Raw genomic sequence first — 21,214 nt, forward strand, 5'->3', positions numbered from 1 at the left:
CAGATGGCTGAGGAATAAGGAATCAGCTAAGCAGAAATCATTTTTAGTTGGAGTGTGCATTCTCTGGTTATGGAGCTCATGTATTCCTAATCTTCCTAAAATGGTTTGACTCATTACAGTTGGTATTCCACAGCACCAGCAAACAAAGAACTGCCTCTTAGCAATCTAGATTTTGGACATCTCCCAAGTATATCCCCATTCTCCTTCGTGGGTGAGTAAGCTGTCTCTGTGTAAATCTTTCTGAAGTCTCTCCCTTCAGGTCTGTCCTCTTCCCTAAATGACAAACTTACATTTTTCGGTACTTGCTGGACATCTGCTAGTCCGTCTACCTACATCAGACTCTCAACGTGACCAACCTCATCTAAGTAGATTCCAATTAAAAGATAACCTACCTGTTGATATCTCAGAGGTTCTATCAACAACACCATTCTTTTATTACCTGGCACACACAAAAATTCAATTCTCCCATTTTCATTATCACCAAATCCAGGGAGTCACCAAGTTCAGTGAATTCTTCCTAAATTCATCTCTCCTCTTTTATTTCCCCCATTACGGTTGTAATTCTGGCTCTTGTTTCTTGTTTGGACCGGCTATTCTCACAGCCTTTTTATGGGCCCCTACTACCTCTCAGTCTGTCTGTAATTCATCCTGTTTATTGTTCTCAATGACATATTCCTCAGGTGAGCTTCAGATTTCTATAGCTTGTAGTCCTTTAGTTTTCTAATTGAAGAATAAGCCCTTTAGCATTCAAAGTGTTTTCTATGGTGTTAAGTCACCATTCTGGCAGGTGGTTTAGTAGAACAAGCGTGGGATTTGCAAAACACAGTGATATGCATTTGAGTTTCGTCTTGCAGCTTATGAGTTACATGGTCTTGGCAAACCATCTAACATTTCACAGTACATTTTTCCAGGTTTTTCTTCCCTTTTCCTTTTCCTGCTACTCACCCTATTTTAAAGTCAATGTATACATCAAATTGATCAAATGACATACTTTGAAGTGTTTATTATATATGTCATTTCCAGTGTCTTAATGTGCGTGAGATCTCCTCCTCTTCTGAACTGTTACGCTGATTTCTCTATGGGCTATTATAATCTGCTACATATTATCTGCATACGTGTCCACTTTCAAATCTTCCTAGTAGCCTGTAAACAACCAATGGTCTCCTAGATGACTCGTTTATATAAAGAAACGTGCACGTTCGCACAGGGAGTATGTGTGGACCCGGAACACAAGTGTGTCCTCAGTCCCGTTCCAGGGCTTTATTCTGCTGTGCAGCTGCTGCCTGAGTGCTTGTTCTCAGTGCTGCCACCCTTCGCATAGGGCTGTCCATACAGTCATGCTGGACACTTGTTCATTTGAAACTGAATGGGAGCCCAGCCTGACTGCTTGGGGCCTTATCATTCATTGAAGGTGCAGAGCGATTGGGAAATAAGGTGCCTGCTCCACTGTCTGCCATTGAGGTCTGAGTGCCTCAAGTATGCCTCTCCTTAGAGAGTTTGAATCCTCACATTAGCAGGCAGAGAATTCATGTTGCAGCAAGCACATTCCTCTTAGATGTGATAAAGGAATATTAAAAACTAGGGGGCTGTTTGACCCCTTCACATGTTGGAGAAATAAAACAGTTGTGTCAAAAAAAATGACATTTCTATATCAATATAGAAGAGAAAGAACACAATTTATTATTGAGTAAGCATAAACAGAATTACATACATGTAAGTTAGAATAAAAGCGACTACAGTTAGGGAAAAACAATCTCACACATCTTCAAGCACAACGTAGAAGAAACAACAACCTTATCTCTTGAGACAATCTTCAATATGTCTAGTGAGAAAGTACAATACTAATTTTAGAGGTACATTTTTTACTTATCTACAGATTATTTGGCCCACAATCTAGGAGATATCTCTACATCGTTAAAACTGAAGACTGGGCTTCATCTCTAGAAAAACTTCATTTCTAAGGGAAGAGTGAAAACTCAGACGCACTCATTCTCCAAGAAAACTCTCTAAGACAAGGAGAGGCAGTGACCTTTTCAGTGTGTCGAAGTGCAGAAAATCATCGTCACTTTCCTTTCACACCTCTGTCAGAGTATTGTGACGAAGCTGATTTTTATTGAGACATTGTCAGTTTTCCTCGTGCCACTTTCTGAGCATTCTCTTGATACCCAGAGACTTTCAGTGCATTAAGGATTTTACAGACGAGGGATTCTTAACCAGTTTTGTGTCATGGACTCTTTTCATGAAACTGATAAAGCTTATGGGTCCCTTCGCAGAATAATGCTTGTAAATGTTTCAGAAAATATACATAGGATTACAAAGGAAAACATTTACATTAAAATACCGTTAGTAAGTTTATGAAAAACCCAAATTGGTGAAGTACTAACATAATACTTCTTTATCAATACATTAAATAAATAACAAGATTTCCCATGAGACCAGGAATTACCACAGTTTAGATGGCGTACTATGTTTAAACGATATTTTTGAGATCTTGACAGCTGCAAATGCATCCTGATATGAATACAGCACAATTTCTGCCAATTAAACTATCTGTTGCCTGCATTCATAAACAGAGGAAATGCTTATGTTCAGGTGGGGGACAGTAAGAATAAAGATGGAATTTCTGTTCTATATATACAGAGGCTCTGAATGCCGTCTGCATATCCCAGGTTAAGAAATCCACTGTGGAACTTCTTTCCATAAACTGTAAACTCAGCTGTGATGAACTCGGTCAACCTCCTCACAGACAATGAAGGAAAAGAAAATCTACCCAAAGTCAGCTGGACCTCCTCAAGGAAATGAATGATGAGTTAAATATTATTTTGAGGAGTCCTCAAGGTAAATGGGGTCAGGAACAAGTCTCCCTGAAATGTGACACCCTGGCCTACAGTCAATTTTGAGTTGAAGTTAATTAAAGCCCAACAATCTCAGGAAGAATTTCCCTTTCCTTATTAAAGAAATTCAGACAGAAAGACCTGCTGCAGGGAGGGAACCTTAGCATGATCATTTTAGCACATTTTTAGCACATGTGAATTAAGTATGGTAGACAGGAATGGTCCATGAAAAAATCTGTCCACTAGATTTCCTTCTGTCCTATTGTTTCTAAGTTGCCTAGCAAGTGTTTGCCACTTTCTCTACCTCTGAATTGCCTATTTCCTCTTCGAAATTGCAGACCCCTTCCCCACTTTCTCCTATGTCCAAAATGATAGATATACCGTATTTTTCCTGTCTTTGGGATTTTCCTGCTTATGTGAATTCCCCGTATGCACATATTTTTAATTTTCTCCTGTTCATCTGTCGCTAATTTGGAGGAAAATTATTTTTTTTAAAATGACCTCACAGGAGGTTTTAGCAAATTGGGATGCTGTCAGGTTGTCTTAGAGGGGCACACATTGAGGGAGGAGTTCAGGGCCTCCATAACACTACAGTGTCATAATAATTAATGTGGAGTGGCTTCTGTTTTACAGATGTTACTTTAAACAATTTGCAGATTATCTTTTATAAGTGTCTTGTAAGGGAAGTGTATTGACTAATTACTTCATATTTTGGGAAATCTGAAGGACCAGTGTCAGGCTTCTTTGTGGAAAGTATGAATTTTTGCCCACTTAACGCTACAAGTATTATACGCACATACACACATATCCATATGGAGGAGCACTGACCAAGTGTCACCCCCTGGGTCCAGGGTCTCATCAGACTCAACACTAGGTCTGCGCAGCTCTGAGCACTGAACAAAGGAGAGAAAGGCGGGAACTGGGTAGGTTCCCGCCTCTGCAGTTGTGGTTTCCAATCAGGTCCGCCATGTTCCTATAAAATTGTTGAGCAGCAATACTTTCACCATTTCGTTAGGAGCTCAGCAGGCGAGTGTTAGAGATGTCCGGACGCGGCAAAGGCGGCAAGGGGCTCGGGAAGGGCGGCGCCAAGCGCCACCGCAAGGTCCTGCGCGACAACATCCAGGGCATCACCAAGCCCGCCATCCGGCGCCTGGCCCGGCGCGGCGGCGTCAAGCGCATCTCCGGGCTCATCTACGAGGAGACCCGCGGGGTGCTGAAGGTGTTCCTGGAGAACGTGATCCGGGACGCCGTCACCTACACGGAGCACGCCAAGCGCAAGACGGTCACGGCCATGGACGTGGTCTACGCGCTCAAGCGCCAGGGCCGCACCCTCTACGGCTTCGGGGGCTGAGAACGACCCCGTAAGCTCGCTTTCTGCAGCAAAACCAAAGGCCCTTTTCAGGGCCACCTATTCTTTCACTTGAAAGAGTCTGTCAGTGTATATTTTTTCTTACGATGGGTTGTTTCCTGATGTGCATGAATTTTTTCTCGAACGTTACTAAAATGAAATTTGGTACCACAAATTGGGTCTTTTACTGTTTTTTACGGCTATGGTGGGATCCTGGGCTTAGTGTTGTGATGCAGACTCCCTTTTTGACTAATGCTGTTTGTTTGGCTGCTGGGTGTAATTTCCACGACGGTGTTAACGCCAGCTGTCCCGACTTGCAGGATCGACAACGGGAGGCCTGGGGGCGAAATAGGGTTTCGGGGGAACAGGGGTACGCGAGAAATGCAGACAAGCCAGGAGTCTGATCTAGTCTCTCTTTGTTGAAGGTAACAGCTTGTATATATACGTTTAAGCACAGCAAGGAAACGCCGGATCTCCCAATATGGGGACCGACCAATCAGAGGGTGCTTCTCAGGTCGGCATAGCGCGCGGGGTACAGGGGGGTGCGACATTTCGGGGAAAATGGCGGGCGGGCTGAGAATTAGAAACTTAAAACAGAAGCGAAACCTAAGATTGGCCCAGGGGCATCCAGGTGCAAACACGTCCGGGCAGCCCAGCCCGGGACAGCCAGCTTTCAGGGTGTTGATCTTATTTGAGCAAGCAGAGAAAAGGCCAGAGGGAGGACGAAAAAGTAAAGAACAGAATCGCCAGGAACTGGAGCAGAGGTGGCCTGAAGCTGTATACTATCATTCGCGGGTCACTGAGGGGCTTTAACACGGAGAATTCAGTTTGTGAAACGAGTTAGGGTCTGGAGAGAGAACTATGAAAAAAACACAGGAGAAATACCAAAGTTCATGACCGTTCCCAAACTGGAGAGCAGCAAGCTGCCCAGCGCAACAGATTCTAAAACTTCCATAGAGCGGTAGACCAGGACTCCAAAGGGCCCCTAGACCAGACCGTGGGCGGAGGCCTGCCGCGTCCTCCAGATGTAAGTTCCGCTTCTAGAGCGCGAATTTCAAATGTTGCTGTGGCCTGTTTGAGGCACCGGATTGGTGGTTTAGGTAAAACGGAGACCGGGACATTCTCGGCCGTTGTAGGAGCATGAGGAGGCGCTGCCACTAGCCCACAGCCCATTGAATCTTTAAGATGGAACAGGAGCCCCGAGAGCTTGAGGGAGTCAGCCCTGACTTGTAGCCTACGTTCTGTTCTGTTGGGAACCTGGGCCGTGACCCACGAAGCTGTCAAGTCCTGTTTAGTGTGAACACAGCTCATTAAAAACCGCTCCCTGGACGGAATAGGCCAGTACAAAGCTCTGTTGTGAAAACATGGGTGGCTCTGAAAAGAGCCTTTTGATTCAAGGGTGCTGCCCAGGCACTCACTTGGAGCTGGTGTACTTGGTGACGGCCTTGGTGCCCTCGGACACGGCGTGCTTGGCCAGCTCCCCGGGCAGCAGCAGGCGCACGGCCGTCTGGATCTCCCGGGACGTGATGGTCGAGCGCTTGTTGTAATGCGCCAGGCGCGACGCCTCGCCCGCGATGCGCTCGAAGATGTCGTTGACGAACGAGTTCATGATGCCCATGGCCTTGGACGAGATGCCCGTGTCCGGGTGCACCTGCTTCAGCACCTTGTACACGTACACCGAGTAGCTCTCCTTGCGGCTGCGCTTGCGCTTCTTGCCGTCCTTCTTCTGCGCCTTGGTCACCGCCTTCTTGGAGCCCTTCTTAGGGGCGGGAGCGGACTTGGTGGGCTCTGGCATTATAGCGTTACACGTCACAACCTTACAGCTAGTAACTGACAAAACAACTACTCTCAATGAGGCCACTTTTATTTATAGATGCTGCATTCAAATGAGGCTAGTAAGATTTCGTTCCTGATTGGATCATTATTAGTGTGTCGTCACAAATGAGAACGTAAATGATTGGAAGGCCGGCCTTTTCATTGGTTATTTCGTTGCTTTGCTTGAGCCAATCAGAAGGCCTATGCTAGAATACCTACAGCTACTATAAAAGGGCCACTCAAGCCAGTGCAGTGTGTTCTTGAGTATAGGAAACTTTTTGTAACTGTTCCCTCAAGTGTAGACTTGTGGGTGGAAGTACACCGTGCTCGCTCGGACAACACGCAGTTTGAGTTCCACACCAGGGTGTTACATGTAGTGGTCATTATGTCTTAAATGCTAGGGTTGGCGAGCAAGCAAGACTATGGTTGGCAGCACAGTAATCTCGCGCCCGCTGCAGCCTAATAGTCGGAAATACCAGCCCAGCAAACCGCTGCATGGCGCGGTCCAGTGAAGTTTCATTTGTTACCCCTAAAACGTATAATACGCAAACACCTAATCAGATAGTGTAACAAAGCTGTTGGACATTAAGTAGCACCCAAGTTTGTCACTCAACACATGCTAGGCTGTCGGGGCCCTACATAGGAAGTTGTGTTGGCGCTCCGCTGTCGGAGTACGGGAGCACAGACAGAAAAGATGAATCCCCGTTAACTCCTCCCCATATAGCTCTTAACACCCAAGGATACATACTCCAGGGTACCGGTAGAGGCGCAGCTGCCTTGCCCTAACCCGTCCGTCCTTACCGCCAGTCACTCCCCCCTCGAGTGCAACAGCTCTTTTGCAGAGATTTGTGGGTGGCTCTGAAAAGAGCCTTTGGGTTGTGTTGAGCTTTTTAACAGTTGGCCAAAGGAACTTCCTATTTCTTCTTGGCGGCCGCCTTCTTTGGCTTCGCAGCCTTGGGCTTAGCGGCCTTCGGTTTGGCCGCCTTAGGCTTTACTGCTTTGGCCTTCGCGGGGCTCTTGGGCGCCTTCTTGGGTTTGGCTGCTTTCGCTTTAGGGCTTTTCGCCTTTTTGGCTCCCGCAGCCGCCGCCGGCTTCTTCGCCTTCTTCGGGGTCTTCTTGGCGCTCTTCTTGGGGGTCGCCGAGCCCGCGGCCTTCTTGGGCTTCTTGGCCGCCCCAGCAGCCTTCTTGGGCTTGGCGGAGCCCGCCCTCTTGGGTTTGGGCTTGGCCTCCCCGGAGGCCGCCTTCTTGTTGAGCTTGAAGGAGCCCGAGGCGCCGGTGCCCTTGGTCTGCACCAGGGTGCCCTTGCTCACCAGGGTCTTGAGACCCAGCTTGATGCGGCTGTTGTTCTTGTCCACGTCGTAGCCGGCGGCCGCCAGCGCCTTTTTGAGCGCGGCCAGCGACACGCCGCTGCGCTCCTTGGACGCGGCCACGGCCTTGGTGATGAGCTCGGACACCGGAGGGCCCGACGCCTTGCGCTTGGCGGCCCCGGCGGACTTGCGGGCCTTCTTCTTCACCGGCGCCTTCTCGGCGGCGGCGGGGGCGGCAGGCGCTGCGGGTGCGGTCTCGGACATGCTGCAGACGGACAGGCGTGCGGAGAGAACTCGAGTCGGAAGCACAGGCACTGGCCGGGACTCGGGCCGCGCCGCTGCGCCCGCGCGCTTATATAGGGCGGAGCTGCGCCGTGATTGGTGCGCTGTCCAGCCCGCCTCGCTGGCAGCCGCAGAGAGTCCTCTCGGATCCCGAGTTGTGTTTGTTACACCTCAAAAAATGCCAAAAATATCAAAATTCCCAACACCGAATTGCCCGGTTTTTCTCAGAAATTGATCCCCGAAGCCTCAGGCTTCACGCAGGTCTGAAATTATTCGGAAAGCACGAATCCTTCTGTCAAAAACCAGCAATATTTCTCGCCGTGCTCGTCAGATTTCAACTCAGAGAAACAAAACTTTCTATTTTCTTCGTAAATTATAAACCGATCTTTAACTGTGGAGTTTTCTGACCTCTAAAGTATAATTCTCTAAGTGGTTAGCTTCTTATGTGTCCAAAAACCATGCCACTGGCATTAAGATTTTTATTACAAATCTGCACTTAAGTGAGGGAAGTAACACAGGCTCCTCGGAGAGTCCTGTCTATTGAGCCGAGGGCATTTGAGTTCATCAAAGTGGTTTACTTTGATGTCAAAGAAATTATTGCCCATTTGGGGTTAAGTTTTGGAGCCCTGGGACATCACTCCCTGCAGCATGGTTTTATTTCTGTCTGCGGCACCTGGGATTTTAAATAAATCCTTAGGATAACTCTTCCTTTCTGCTCTCAAGGGTTGGGGGCGGGGCGGTTGCTTCTCTTCCCCTGGACAACTGCTCCAGGACTTAGGTACCCTGAACTCAGGATGTTTGGGAAGAAAAGGGAGACCAGAACATAGGGTACACAGAAATGGAAAATGATTCATTTTCAAATCACCCCGCAGATGACGTCCATAAAGTCAGTGGAAGCGGAGGTGCACTCCGACGGCTCTGTGGGCCGTCTTGCTGAGTTCTTTCTGCCCATGCTTCAGCATCAAATTGTAATGTACTAGTTAGAACTGAAATTCAGGCGTTGATAATAAAGGGAAATGAACGAGAAGCGTAGATCGTGACATAGGTATTCCAATCGTTACAGAAACTCAGACCCTGTTATTACTGAATAGCTGATGAATGACTAGTCCACACACCGAATATGTTTGATTCATGAGGAGGGTGGCGCTACGCATAACGAAGAAAACGAATTACATGTAGGGTTGAATGACAAGTTCGGATTTCCATCTCAGAAGCTTCGCTCTGAGGGACAATACAAGTTAAGCCACTGCCTTCTGAAGACATCCTTTCCAAGGGCTCTGAAAGAGTGGGCTTATTTAGGTAGTTGTCCAATCTCAAAGAATACATGTTGGCAATGAAAACCCAACTAAAGGGACTATTCCTGGAAAATGGTCTGGATAGAACCGACTTTAAAAACTGCAAGCTATGTACTTGACAGACAAAATACAATTGCTGGTCACTGCTAAAAGGGACATGATACTGTTCTGTGGGCTGGTGGTAACACAACCTTGGACACCACATTTGGTTTTGGTTCCATTGCCCCAAATCTTCACACACACACAGACCCTATTACTAAAATAAAAATGAGAATATAAATCTTCGGCGCAACATTAATGAGACGTTTCAAAATAGTCTTGTTTAAATTAATGTTGAACCTGGCCTAAAAGTGATATAAATGATCGATTTCTCAGGCCTTAATGTATAAACATTTTCAATGTAATTAGTGCATGCTGGAGAAAAATAAATATGCCCTGTGGTATATATTAAAATAAAAAGGGAGGGGATAAGGTTCCAAAACAGACCAACTGATAACTATCAAATAGGGAACCATCAAACCATCAAATTAGGGAAACTGATTTATGGACATTTTATCCCAACACAATGGGCTATCTCATTTTCAATGACAAACAAAATCACTCCTGTAAATTGCATCTATTTGCATAACAAATTGTCATTTTCTCTCAAGTGGCTCACTTTATTCTCTGTATTTCTTACTACTAATGAATTGGGACCACTTAAACTTTCCAAAATTCTGGGCTCTTTCAACTCACCTAGGTTTTTCTTTGAATCAAAGTATTTGATGGAATTAAAGAAGACATTGAGGACCTGCCAGTATTAAATCAAGCATTTATTTGACACTCTTCTATGGCGAAATAGGGATGACACCCAAAGGTTCCACTTTCTCATTGCTCTGTCAGCTCTGTCTGGCTGTCAGCACTCTCTAGGGTGAGTGCATATGTTTGTTAGGGAACAAAATTCAACTGAAAATCTGAAGATTTAATTGGATTTGTGAAGTGATGCCGGAATCAGGCAGCATCTCATCTAGAAGCTAGGAGAACTCTGCAAAGAGCTGAACAGAATGGAAGGATTTCACCGGGAGAAGGGGAGCTCTTTGTGAAAGGAAAGAAAGGAATATTCTTGGGTAGGGTCATCTTTCCTTTGGGGGAAGAAAACGGGAGGGTTTTTAACATGCAGATTGCCTCTTCTTTCTTTGGGGGGGGGGGTTAGGGGGTTGGGGACGGAGAAGGCCCTGTGACAGGTGCTTCACCACAAAGTGGTTCACCACAAAGCTCCACACTGGTTGATTAAGTTGCTGGGATAGGTTGAAACTGTAGTTAGATCAGGTACAAAATCTAGGCTTGGTATCATAGGCCTTTAATACAAACAAAATGAGTGATATCATTTTGGGCCTGTGGGTTTTTTGTTCGTTTGTTTGTTTGTTTCCTTTAACAATTTTATATACGGATTCCAAAGTCTTGCACCACGTGATTCTGAACCAGTCACTCCAGTGGGTCCTGGAATCTCAAATATTTATCAAGTTCCTCAAGTTCCTCTGATGCACAGCCAAGCCTGGGACCCAGTAGCTCGCTGTGTGGAGTGTTTCCTGTCATGGGAGTGTCCCTGGGGATTTCTGGCCTCGCCCTTCTGTGAGTCTTTCCCGAAAAGTCCATGTTGGATGTGGAGGGTGGGGGCAGCGGCAATCCAATCCTGCTGTCCTTGGGTTCACACCTGACTGGGCACTAGAGTGGGCTGGCAAGGGAGAAGAGAGTAGCGGCCACCGGGGGCAGACGAACGTGGGTTGCGTGGGGACTACTGGAGCTCCCTTGTGTGGCATCTCCACTTCTTAGCCCGTCTTATCCTTCTTAATAATAATTACCCTTCCACGGACTGGCTACTGTTGTGTGTGCTTCCTGCATTAACTAAGTCAATGCTCTGCGTAACATCCCCACATTAGGCAGGACGACACGGCCGACGCAGGCTAAGGAACTCTCTTGAGAAGTCTCCTGTAAGAGGTGCCTCCAGGATGCCGGCTCACATCTGTCTGATCTCAAAGCATGTGCTCTAGTAAACTGGTTTTCAGACAGCAGGTCCGGTTAATCATAAAAGGTTGTGAAATCAAGTAAGTGCTACAAGGCCAGAATGTTCCTTGGTCAATCAGCTAGAATAAAATATAAAATACCAGAGCCCAGTGCATGTAGTTTCAGTTACTTACACAACTGGCTGGATGAATGCTGGATGTCCCACGAAAAATGCAGTTTTCACTGCGCAAGGCTCAGATGGCCCGAGTGGGAGGAGGCGCCCTCCTGCGATTGTAGTCTTGGAATATTCTCAAGTGTATTAATCTCTAAACATCTGAAAAGGTAATTTTTTTTAAAAACCTCTAAAGAACCCTCAGTGATGGGAAGTGAGGAGAAGAACTCTGTGTACATGTCCCTTTGGACATGACAGGAGCTGTGCTAAGAGGAAGGAACAATGTGATTTACAAAAAAAGAAAAAGAGAGAGGGACGCTTTTACTTGGCTGCTTTTCCTCCACCGTTCTGGGTTCTAAGCACTGGATTCTGTACTGTTATATTTCAGTTGCCATGGCTGCTTTACGGAAGACAAGAGTTTGGGGAACAGGTGTTTTTTGCTAAACAAATGAGCCCCTCCCCAGCTTCCTCACCGTGGCGCTGTGAAGACCACCTGTAGAACTCTCTGTTGCGACAGACTTTCCTTTCTGGACTTTTTAAATAGGCATTTTATCTTGGCTTTTGATGTAGAGCATTTCCATAAAACTTTCCTTAAAAGGGGGTAGATATGATCATAGAAATTGTTATTCTTTTGATTTAATTCAACAATCACAACTGTAGGTCGCAAACTCCGGGTTATTCATGGCAGCATTGTTTGGAACTGTAAAATGTTGGAAAGAACTTTATTTTCTATATCTAAGAGAGAGGTTGAATAAACGAAGACACCCCCCCACGTGGAGTGATACGTAGCTACCAAGATGAGTGAGAAAGGTCTCTGAACTAAGGAGGAGTGAATTCCAGGACATATGGCTACATGAAAAACCCAAGTGTTAAAGAGTATCCATAATATAATACCCCCTGTGAGGGAAAGAAGAGGATATAAGAAAACGCACTTTTCTGCTCATTTGTGCAAAAGATATACAAGAAGGTTAACCAAAACCAAACAAGACTGGTTACATCTGACGGGTGAGTTAGAAAGGAGTGGGAAGAGGGGAGGAATGGGAACAAAGTAGCAGGAGTGAGGAGGGAGTGGCAGTTCTCTGACTCTGTATTTTTGTATAACTCTCACTCTTACTACTATAGTAATGTTGCCTATGTAAGCAAAATAAACAAACAGCCATAGGAATGGGAGAACCCAAAATGGAATATAAGCACTAACAAATGAACTAAAACATATTAATAACATAATAACACTGAAGGAATGGAGGAAGATAAAAATTAACTCAAGTAACCGTGGAAACCTGTATCTTGATTGCATACTGTAGGGCTAAAACAAAAGTAATGATCTATAAAGATTGTAATCTAATAAAAGTGGTTCTCTCATGGATTTGAGTTAACAACTCTAAAACTAGTTATGTGTCAAGTGGAATTGAACAAAGCAGTAAATATGTTGTCAGAAATGAGAGCCAGTGTTCCCAAAGGTGGAAAAATTAGTATTTGGCTAAAACTAACCTTGTGATGTTGGATTAGAATCAGAAGTATTAATATAAAGTTACATTTTTAAATATATGTGCAGTTATACTCCTAGCAAGACATAGATGTATGTGTGAGTTAACAGACGCACACGGTTCCTTTCTCTGTCAGCGGCGAACGCCTACAAGCAGTGACACTCTAGCAGCATACGACACACATGACATACCATCTTTAATGGTTTTTAAGCATTATTATCCAATGGAAGGATCCAGGGCTTCTTGGAGAAATGGCTGATTCCAAGTCTGGAGCAGGGAAAACACAAAGGGCTTGGACTATCCGGTGGTGCTAGGACATAAGATGTTTTAAAAAGATGGAAACTGGTGAAGAAAACATGCAAGCCAGTCTCCAGGGGCTACTAATGGCCAAAGCTGGTACCTTTTGAGCAACAAATAAGAATTGGTAATATTGCATTTTAACTCACAGAATACAACGTACAGCCATGAATATGTAAATATGTAAACACACAAAGAGAAGGAACAACTCTTCCTTGTTGCAGATAAACCCCACAGGTGGACGCTCACATCATTGGCTCCGAATTCTAGCAGAATTTGCATAGTCTCACAGCATCTTCCCGCGCATAGCTATTGTTCTGACTCTGAGGCCCAGCTTCTGAGCCGCAGTGGAATCCCAGTAGTGGGGCCTGAGGATGGAGCCAGGCGGCATGGCTCTGACTCCATCACCACCTTCCAGCACCACCAAGTTCCGCCTGGTGTCCGCGGAGCCAAGCCACAGTAGGGTCTCCACATATTTCAACACTGACCACCTATTGTGAAAACAAGAAAGATACTGTTTGCAAGTGCCCCTTAAAAAACACTTGATGCTTGATGGAGAGGAAAGACAGATGGTGGGGAAAAGATGGGCATAAAATTGGGAGTATTCAAAGGGACAAATGGAAAGTTACAGAAAGAGCTAATTAGTGGTTTGTAGCTTTCAGCAAGAGCATGTGAGAAGATGAGACACAAGGTGATCAGAATGATGATTAAGAAGTTAGGAACTGGCCCCTTACTGCAAACGTATATCCACTCCTTTACACTCACTACCACATTAGAGGTCATTTAACTCCTCCTGACAGGTCTTCCTGCTGTGGCTTCTGTCTGTCTTGTCAGCAAGCACGGTGTCACTTGTTCCTGCTGCAACTCATGGGCAGAGGCAGCGGATGAGTCTGTCCTCATGCAGCCCTCAGAGCCATGTGCCCGGGAAGGGGACAGGCTCAAGCACAGAGAGGCTGTGCCCCAGAGGGGGGACCCACCGCCTATGTGGTTCCTTTTCATAGACAAAGCCTGACAGCAGACTTGAATGAGGAGAAACAGTTTCTGTGTGGGTGTCGGCTCTGAATGCCAGCCTCCCAGCACCAGGGAACATTGGTTGATCCTCCCACAGGGAGAGAAGCAGCATTGTTCCCAGTTCATTGCCAGGCAACCCAGAAGAAGTCCCTGGGGCCCTTGGTTAAATAAACATCCCTGCTGGTCCTCGATGTGCTCATGGCATTTCTAGCCACGCTGTGCTGACAGCACACACTCGCAGCATCATCGTGGACCAGCCCATGGCCCCTTCCCCCGAAGGCATGTCTCCCGCTTTGGGAGTAGGAGGATGGTCAGGGAGGGCCTCATGGAGTAGGTGACATTTGAGCAAAAGCATGAAGCAAGTGAGGGGTGGGGCGTGTGAGTATCCGCTTGACGAGTGTTCTAAGCTTCCTCATAACATTTGGAAAGCAGATATGAAAACACAGTAGATGGGAAACAATACAGAAGGATGGGGGGTGGTGGGGTGGTGCGGAGGTGCAGACCACCAGAGTGTGGACTCAAATCAGCCCTGACGCATCGGAGTCATCGGGAGTGGAGACAGGACCCTTTTACATGCGGAAATAGCACAACAGTGTGATCCAACATGTGTGGGCATGAGAGGGAGAGACAGACAGGGAGAGAGAGAGACAGACAGAGAGACGGAGATAAATTGCTTTGTTATGTGCCAGCTCACCTGACTGGTTTTAAAAACTCTGGGATGTGCTATTTCATTTTACAGGTGTGTGGGGACAGAACCCCAGAGAGCAGTTTCCAGGCTCTCGACCTCACATAGAAAGGTGCTGGCTCAGGTAGTAAATGGCCATCAACTGTGATTGGATGACCATCAGCTGTGGCTAGTTGGCCGTCAGCTGTAACCAGTGAGCCATTGGCCACTAATATAACTGCCATGGCTACGCTAGCAGAGAATGGGGGTTAGCGAGAAGATGGTGGCTGAGCTAGCAAGCGCGGATTGCAGCTAGCGAGGAGAGTCGGTCGGTTGGTAGAAAAGCGGACAGCAGGTCGTATGTTGTGTGAATCCAGCCTCCAGCGAGACTAGAGTGGTGTGACTTCCCTACCTATGGCTCCGTGGGTGTTCCTTTTTGGCCTCACCATATCCTGTGTTCTTGTGTGGGGAGTGGGAGCTGAGACCCCGCATGCCACCCTGGGTGACAAGGTGAAAAGCCTGATTTTTGGGAGTGGCAGGTGAGTCCCTCAGTCAGGCTCTGGGCACAGCTGGAACCCAAACGCACTGTTCCAGAAGGGACATCGCTGCATGTCTGGGCTGCACGCACACGCGCACACACAGACGCTCGGTAGGCAGACGCACACTTATTGCAGGTATGTGGTAAGGCTGAGGCGTTGTCTGTCTCCTACACCCCCTCCATGGATTCAGGTGTCCCAGTGTCTCCTATACACATGCCCATGGGTGACGGGGTGCCCTGCGGAGAGCCAAGCGGGCCCCGCCTCCAACACCCAGATTTCACGGAGAGCAGAGACCTTCAAAACCAACCCCCAGTGCGAGTGGTGGGCCCTGCTTCCCAAGCCCTGTGTGAGGGCCGCAGCAGCCATTTACCAGGGAGGCGTCCCGAGAGGTCAGTGCAACTGTCCTCCTCCCGCTTGGCACCATCTTCCCTTTCCTGGTGCTAGGCCGGCGCTTGGGGAATCTGCTCCTATTACAATATAGTATGCGTAACTCACACAAGAAATGGTGTTGAAAATGAACTAATTTTATTTGTGCTGTTCTTTACAGCTCCAAACAATTCAGACGAGTGATCTTTTCTTCCGTTACCCGCATTTCCCAGACAAGGAAACGGATCCAATGGCACTGCCTTGGGTGAGGCCACATCGTTTTTAAGGGGCAGAAACTTTGAGTCCCACCCACGAGGGACTTCAATTTCTGTTCTTTCCACCGTCGCAGCAGAATATGAGAACACTTTCAACTGGCTGGAAATCAGGGCTGACCATTGCAGAGTTGTCTCCACTGCCTCCCAACAGGGGGCAGGTTACATAAACTGCGATGTGGCCACACAGAACACCACCGGCGACAGTACAGGAATCCCCTGCATCAGTCTGGAAAGTTCTCCAAGACACTGAATGCAGGGGGGTGGGGGTGCGGGGTAGGGCGCTCACTTCTTGTCTCACACCTGCATGAATGAACAACGCAGATGGCCTAGGGAACAGTGGGCTGGTCCAGTGGAAGAGGACATTCTCCATGCACACCTTGTTGGTTTGTTTGAACCCTCCGAATGCATTGCTCATTCAAAAAACCTAGACACATTTTTGGACGACAGAGCGCTGCTTCCCCTCAGTAATACTTTCTCTCCCCTTTACTCTCCTTATCCCCAGGGCACACAGGTACACAAAGTAATTAGACCAGAGCAAGTTTTCAATAGGAAAAGTTTGCAGGTGCAGAGTCGGTCAGTGATGTCAGAACTTGGTGCCACCCATTTATTTATTTCTGAGCACTGGCGAGTCTGACGGACACTCGGATTCGGGCATCTCTGCAGTGACAAGCATTTGACACCTAAGCATAGAAGACACCCAAGTAAGTATATTTGGGAAATTCTTTCTCAGCCTTCCTGAATACGAGCAGAAAACGTACAAACCCATTTCCTCGTGAGTTAGCTTCTCAGTTCCTTACATAAAAACCTAGGTGATGAGAGGACCCAGCTTCCCAGGGAAGATGGTCTGATTCTGCTCTGCAGATAAGGTCGCCAGATTTGGCAAATAAAAACACAGGATGCTCCGTTATGTAGGCATTTCCAATAAACCATTTTTGTCCTAGTACAGTATGTCTCATGCAGTATTTCAGGGCATATGGATAATAAAGCAGTTATGTGTTGTGTATCTGAGATTGCAATTTAATGTTTTAACTGATAAAACCTCCCATGTTTTATCAGACGCCACCTGGAGGAAGCTGGCTGAGTGCACCTGAACATGATAACCCACAGGGGCAAGGACCTAGCTCAGTACTGCTAATAGCACTTTCTTGACAACAGGTATGTCCTGCATCTTTGCTGTCCAATATGCAGCCACCAACAACTTGAAATGTGGTCCCGGATTTTTAATTCTTTTATTTATATTGAAGATGTCACACATGGGTAGTGGCTTCTGTTTTGGACAGAGCATCTCTAGAACCAACCAGTCACGTATCTACCTCCAAACTTAGCGACTGGAATTTAAGATGGACTGGTGGCTACAATGGCACACACCCAAGGGACAAACTCCAGTCCCTGCAGCTTAGTGATCGTTCCATTTCTGTGCAGAAATGACCCCTTTCCACAATTTAAAGCAAACATCCATGGGCAGAGCTCCTGCTGCATATCAAGAGGACTGTTTTGTGCATGTCAGCCAGCAGCCAGCAGGCCCTCAGGAATTAAGGGCTTCCTGAGGGTGACTGTATGGCTTTGGAGGAGTTAGTGAAGAGACCTGGAAAGGTAGGGTGTGGAAAGCAACTGGGGCTTTCCCCAAACTGCCCTGCATTCCTGTAGATGTGGAGGATGGGTAGTGATGTATGAGCAACTGTTAGCGGGCAGACTTTGATGCGTACACAAACTCCCATAACCATGTGTGAGGTCCCAGGGCTTTCAGGCCACACCCCTTCCCTGGCTCATTCCCTAGAGATGCGTGCCCGCAAGGTGCCAGGCTCCCTGCTAGAGGCTGGGATGTCACAGTGATTAGACAGACCAGGCCCCTACATTGTGGAAGGGCATAATGGACAGAGGCAGACGAGAAATCTGGTCATAAAATCTGACTATTTTGAAGACTCTAAACAGAATAATTGTTAAAGATTGGCGTGAGAGGTGGGCAGAGGGAGGTTACTTTTTGTTTTATTCCTATGCTTTAAGTTAGAAACTGGATACATGCTCATTTTAACACTTTCCATACAGATGTTTATAAAGGCTCACACAACCGCAGTGGGCCTGTTTCTAGATGGTACACACCGTCTTCCAGTGTCTACTTTTTTCCTTTTTCATTTACTTAATCTAATATTACCGTGTTAGACAAAAGGCCAAGTGTCTACTAATCAATTTTAATCAGTGTTGCCAGGAACAGTTTCTCAAGTTTATACAACAGTGACAATTAATTCCTCTCATTCTCAGCCGTCCTGAGTCTTACTGGTTTCGATAAGAAATGGGATCTCTTTGCTGCTGTGAAGCACAGGTTAACTACCTACGAGGAAGGTTAGCAGTCTTGTTTCTCACCTGCCACTGCCTGGTGTCCCTGCGAGCTGACGAACATGGTAAAGGTTTTCCGCTCCGACTGGCAAACAACTCGTAACAGAGTCTGAAGCTCACTCGGCACACTTGCATTCTTCCAGAACAGCTGCAACTGTGAGTAATGTGCATGAAGTCCCTAGTCCTAAGGCATGTCGGCTCTCTCTGCCCAAACTACAACTCAAACCACTGCAATTCTGCTTTTCATAGGACTACAGTGATTCCATGCCGGAGACTTCACCTGTTTTGAAGGCCACAGGTCATATTCCAATATCTCGTGGAGTTAGAATGGTTATACTTGTTTTTTCATAAATTTCCCTATTATTAAGAGTATGGTTTTCAAGGTGTAAATATAGGCGATGGCTGTCTTTGAGTAGATCTGATGCTAATCTTAGTTTTAAAACACAATATTAAGGTATTGGAATAAAATAGGAAAGAATTCTGGGGCTAGCTGAGCCCTTATTTTCAATTTCAGTATGCATGGGAAGCCTCAATTAAATTCCTAACACCTCCTAATAATACATGTGCATTATTACACAGGAATATTTACATTTAGAATTATGATTTAAGATTAACAGATGACAAACCCTTACAAGTTAACCTAATTCTACTCCTAAAATGCGTATTTTTTTACAACTGATTATAAAACTTATATTGCAAGAAAAGAGTTCAAGTAATACAGAAAAACATGAAGCCAAGTGGATGATGGAGTAAAAGAAAGGGTACTGCTGCACAGTCCTTGGAAATGTATAAAGGGACTTTATAATTGGCAATGTGTCAAGCTGATGTGCTTGTGTGGAAAGCCCCATAAAACCAGGTGATTCTGCCTGCGCCTCCATCTTAGTAATAAATCAGCTTTTTGTCCCTGGTGCCTGGGCCTTCAGTTCTCCTCACTTTGTCCCAGTTGAAATGGTCCTCCCAGCACCCTGGTAGATAGAGACCTGCTCAAGGGGTGGGAACCAGTTGAAGTTGCTGAGCTTACTGCCCTCTAGAGAATTCTCTCAAGTGTTTATTGCAGGCTGGGCCTAGGCTGGCCATCAACAATGTAACTAGCTGGGGTCCTTGATCTTTGGGTCCTGAAGATGAAATAAACAAGATTAACAACACAATGTACCATTTGCTACTAAGTAATCAAATGGAAACTTTTTTAAATGGAACCTTGAGAGAAAATTCACTGTCTTTCTAACTCCTTTCCTCACAAGTTTATTGTGAGTCCAACAGGTCTTTCTTTACCCAGCCATCTCGCCACCTGTCCCTTGTTTCACTTGTCACACACTAAAGCAAAAAAGTGATTGGCTTTTTTCTGGATTTATAGTGCTAACAGTGTTGAGATCTACTTCCCTTCCTTTATGTTGATTCTGGGAGAACTCCCCTTCTTCCCTTACTTCAGCGTTTAGGATGCAATTAGTTAACACTGGAATGTGCTCAAAGTTAACTCTTAATGTGCACTTTTTACAGGTTGCATTATTCCCGCAACAATCTCTTAGGGAGCAGGGTTACAGACTAGCCAGCAGTTAGAAGGCCTGTCTTGACGGTGGAGCTCAGGCAAGTTGCTTCACTCGGGTTCCTGTGGCCTCAACTCTAAGATGGGGTAACGTTAAGTGTCGGGTTAAATGAATTCCTATGCTGGACGCTCAGGAACTGTCCTGACAGTAAGAGGTTAGTGGGTGTCGGCCATTATCTTGAGCACCCCGTGTTCTAACTTCAGAAGAAAAAGCAAAAAAATAATAATAATAAAAAGTAAATAAAAAAAAAAAAAAAGGAAAAGCACACAGCAGACATCGAGGGCGGGGAGAGCTTCGGCACCAGGCCAGCCAAGCTCACCCCCGAAGTGTTGGCGCTGGGTTCAGTGGCAATCGGGGTTGGCGGGAAGGATGCTCAACTGTAACAAAATCTTGATAAAATTCAACACTAGGGAATAGGAGCCTAAGGATTTCTGCGCCGTCCCAGATCGTCACGTAATGGGGTTGGTGCAGCTAAGTTACCAGATACCTGCCAGCAGCCGTTTTGGGGAGGCCTCGGGCCCTAGTCTATTCCTTTTCCAGCTGCGTTTAACAGGCCAGAGCCTCTTAATCTTAAAATAATCTATTAACGTTTGTTTGCGGTTCTTGTACGTCAGGCAGGATACACCTCCCTTCCCCAACACGTCAGTTAAAACTGTACCAGAAGTTATAAACTGGAACTGCCATCCATGCCTAGAATCAAAATATCGACTTTTCATTGGCTTCTTTCAAGGCTCGGGTTAAATTTCAGACGGTTCTGTGAGTGTTAACAGCCTCAGGGGATACGGCAGGATGTTAGGATGCCGGCTGTCAGTCTACTTTCCAGATAATCCAAGAAAATTGCACACCAATCTGCAGTTTAGACTCCAGAATAGCTCGGCAGTTAACCCATTCAGAACCAGAGCCAGACTGGTGTGCAAAAACGCGTTATTAACCCGCTTCCTGAGGCCTTTTCTAAACACGATCACATCAGACCCTTCACTCATTTTCTAGAGGCTGCTTGAGTTCACACCCAGGTGCTCTTACCGGACACGTAACTTATGTCACCGTATCTTAGAAAAAAATTGGCTTACCTTCGTATTTTATTTCCTTTAAATCTAAAGTGGTATTAGCTCTTCCTTTGAAGTGTTGGGGGGGCTCTGAAAAGAGCCTTTGGGTTTTACAGTTTTTCCGGAAGCTCACATACCAGTCAAATCACTTGCCCTTGGCCTTGTGGTGGCTCTCGGTCTTCTTGGGCAGCAGCACGGCCTGGATGTTGGGCAGGACGCCGCCCTGCGCGATGGTGACCTTGCCCAGCAGCTTGTTGAGCTCCTCGTCGTTGCGGATGGCCAGCTGCAGGTGGCGCGGGATGATGCGCGTCTTCTTGTTGTCGCGGGCCGCGTTGCCCGCCAGCTCCAGGATCTCGGCCGTCAGGTACTCCAGCACGGCCGCCAGGTACACGGGCGCGCCGGCCCCGACCCGCTCGGCGTAGTTGCCCTTGCGGAGCAGCCGGTGCACGCGGCCCACGGGGAACTGGAGCCCGGCGCGAGAAGAACGAGATTTTGCTTTGGCGCGGGCCTTGCCGCCTTGTTTACCTCGTCCAGACATTGCTAAAAGAAGAATGTAAGCGCCCCGAGACAAATTTAAAGTACTCAACCCCGAAAACCTCCACCACGGGAGTAGGC

At 46.7% G+C, this 21,214-nt stretch overlaps 4 protein-coding genes across 7 annotated transcripts; 1 reads left to right on the forward strand and 3 right to left on the reverse strand.

Annotated features, from left to right (window-relative positions):
* Window positions 1-2,491: 2,491 nt before the first annotated feature.
* LOC308510719 (histone H4) lies at window positions 2,492-4,349 on the forward strand. The gene has a single exon (XM_081080444.1). The coding sequence runs from the start codon at window positions 3,874-3,876 to the stop codon at window positions 4,183-4,185; it is 312 nt and encodes a 103-aa protein (XP_080936570.1). The 5' UTR covers window positions 2,492-3,873; the 3' UTR covers window positions 4,186-4,349.
* A 1,247-nt stretch (window positions 4,350-5,596) lies between these two features.
* Window positions 5,597-7,392, reverse strand: LOC308510710 (histone H2B type 1-M; the record flags this gene model as incomplete). The annotated part of the gene is made up of 1 exon (XM_081080433.1): window positions 5,597-7,392. The coding sequence occupies exon 1, from the start codon at window positions 5,975-5,977 to the stop codon at window positions 5,597-5,599; it is 381 nt and encodes a 126-aa protein (XP_080936559.1). The 5' UTR covers window positions 5,978-7,392.
* On the reverse strand, window positions 5,920-7,568 carry H1-4 (H1.4 linker histone, cluster member; the record flags this gene model as incomplete). The annotated part of the gene is made up of 1 exon (XM_081080391.1): window positions 5,920-7,568. One exon carries the CDS (start codon window positions 7,566-7,568, stop codon window positions 6,912-6,914), a length of 657 nt encoding a protein of 218 aa, XP_080936517.1. The 3' UTR covers window positions 5,920-6,911.
* A 5,129-nt stretch (window positions 7,569-12,697) lies between these two features.
* LOC308510695 (histone H2A type 1) lies at window positions 12,698-21,198 on the reverse strand. 4 transcript variants are annotated; one of them, XR_013995399.1, is made up of 3 exons: window positions 20,624-21,198; window positions 18,037-18,163; window positions 15,539-16,355 (listed from the first exon to the last, which is right to left on the reverse strand). XR_013995399.1 is itself a non-coding variant. In XM_081080405.1 (2 exons), the coding sequence occupies exon 1, from the start codon at window positions 21,135-21,137 to the stop codon at window positions 20,745-20,747; it is 393 nt and encodes a 130-aa protein (XP_080936531.1). In that variant the 5' UTR covers window positions 21,138-21,198; the 3' UTR covers window positions 15,538-16,355; window positions 20,737-20,744. The 4 variants fall into 4 exon arrangements, 1 of the variants encoding a protein (XP_080936531.1); XR_013995397.1 differs by lacking the exons at window positions 15,539-16,355; window positions 18,037-18,163 and adding an exon at window positions 12,698-13,311; XM_081080405.1 differs by lacking the exon at window positions 18,037-18,163 and having other exon boundaries at window positions 15,538-16,355; window positions 20,737-21,198.
* Between the last annotated feature and the right edge of the window lie 16 nt (window positions 21,199-21,214).

This window comes from Rhinolophus hipposideros (genome assembly GCF_964194185.1).
Source record: "Rhinolophus hipposideros genome assembly, chromosome: 19".
Classification (NCBI taxonomy): Eukaryota; Metazoa; Chordata; class Mammalia; order Chiroptera; family Rhinolophidae; genus Rhinolophus; species Rhinolophus hipposideros.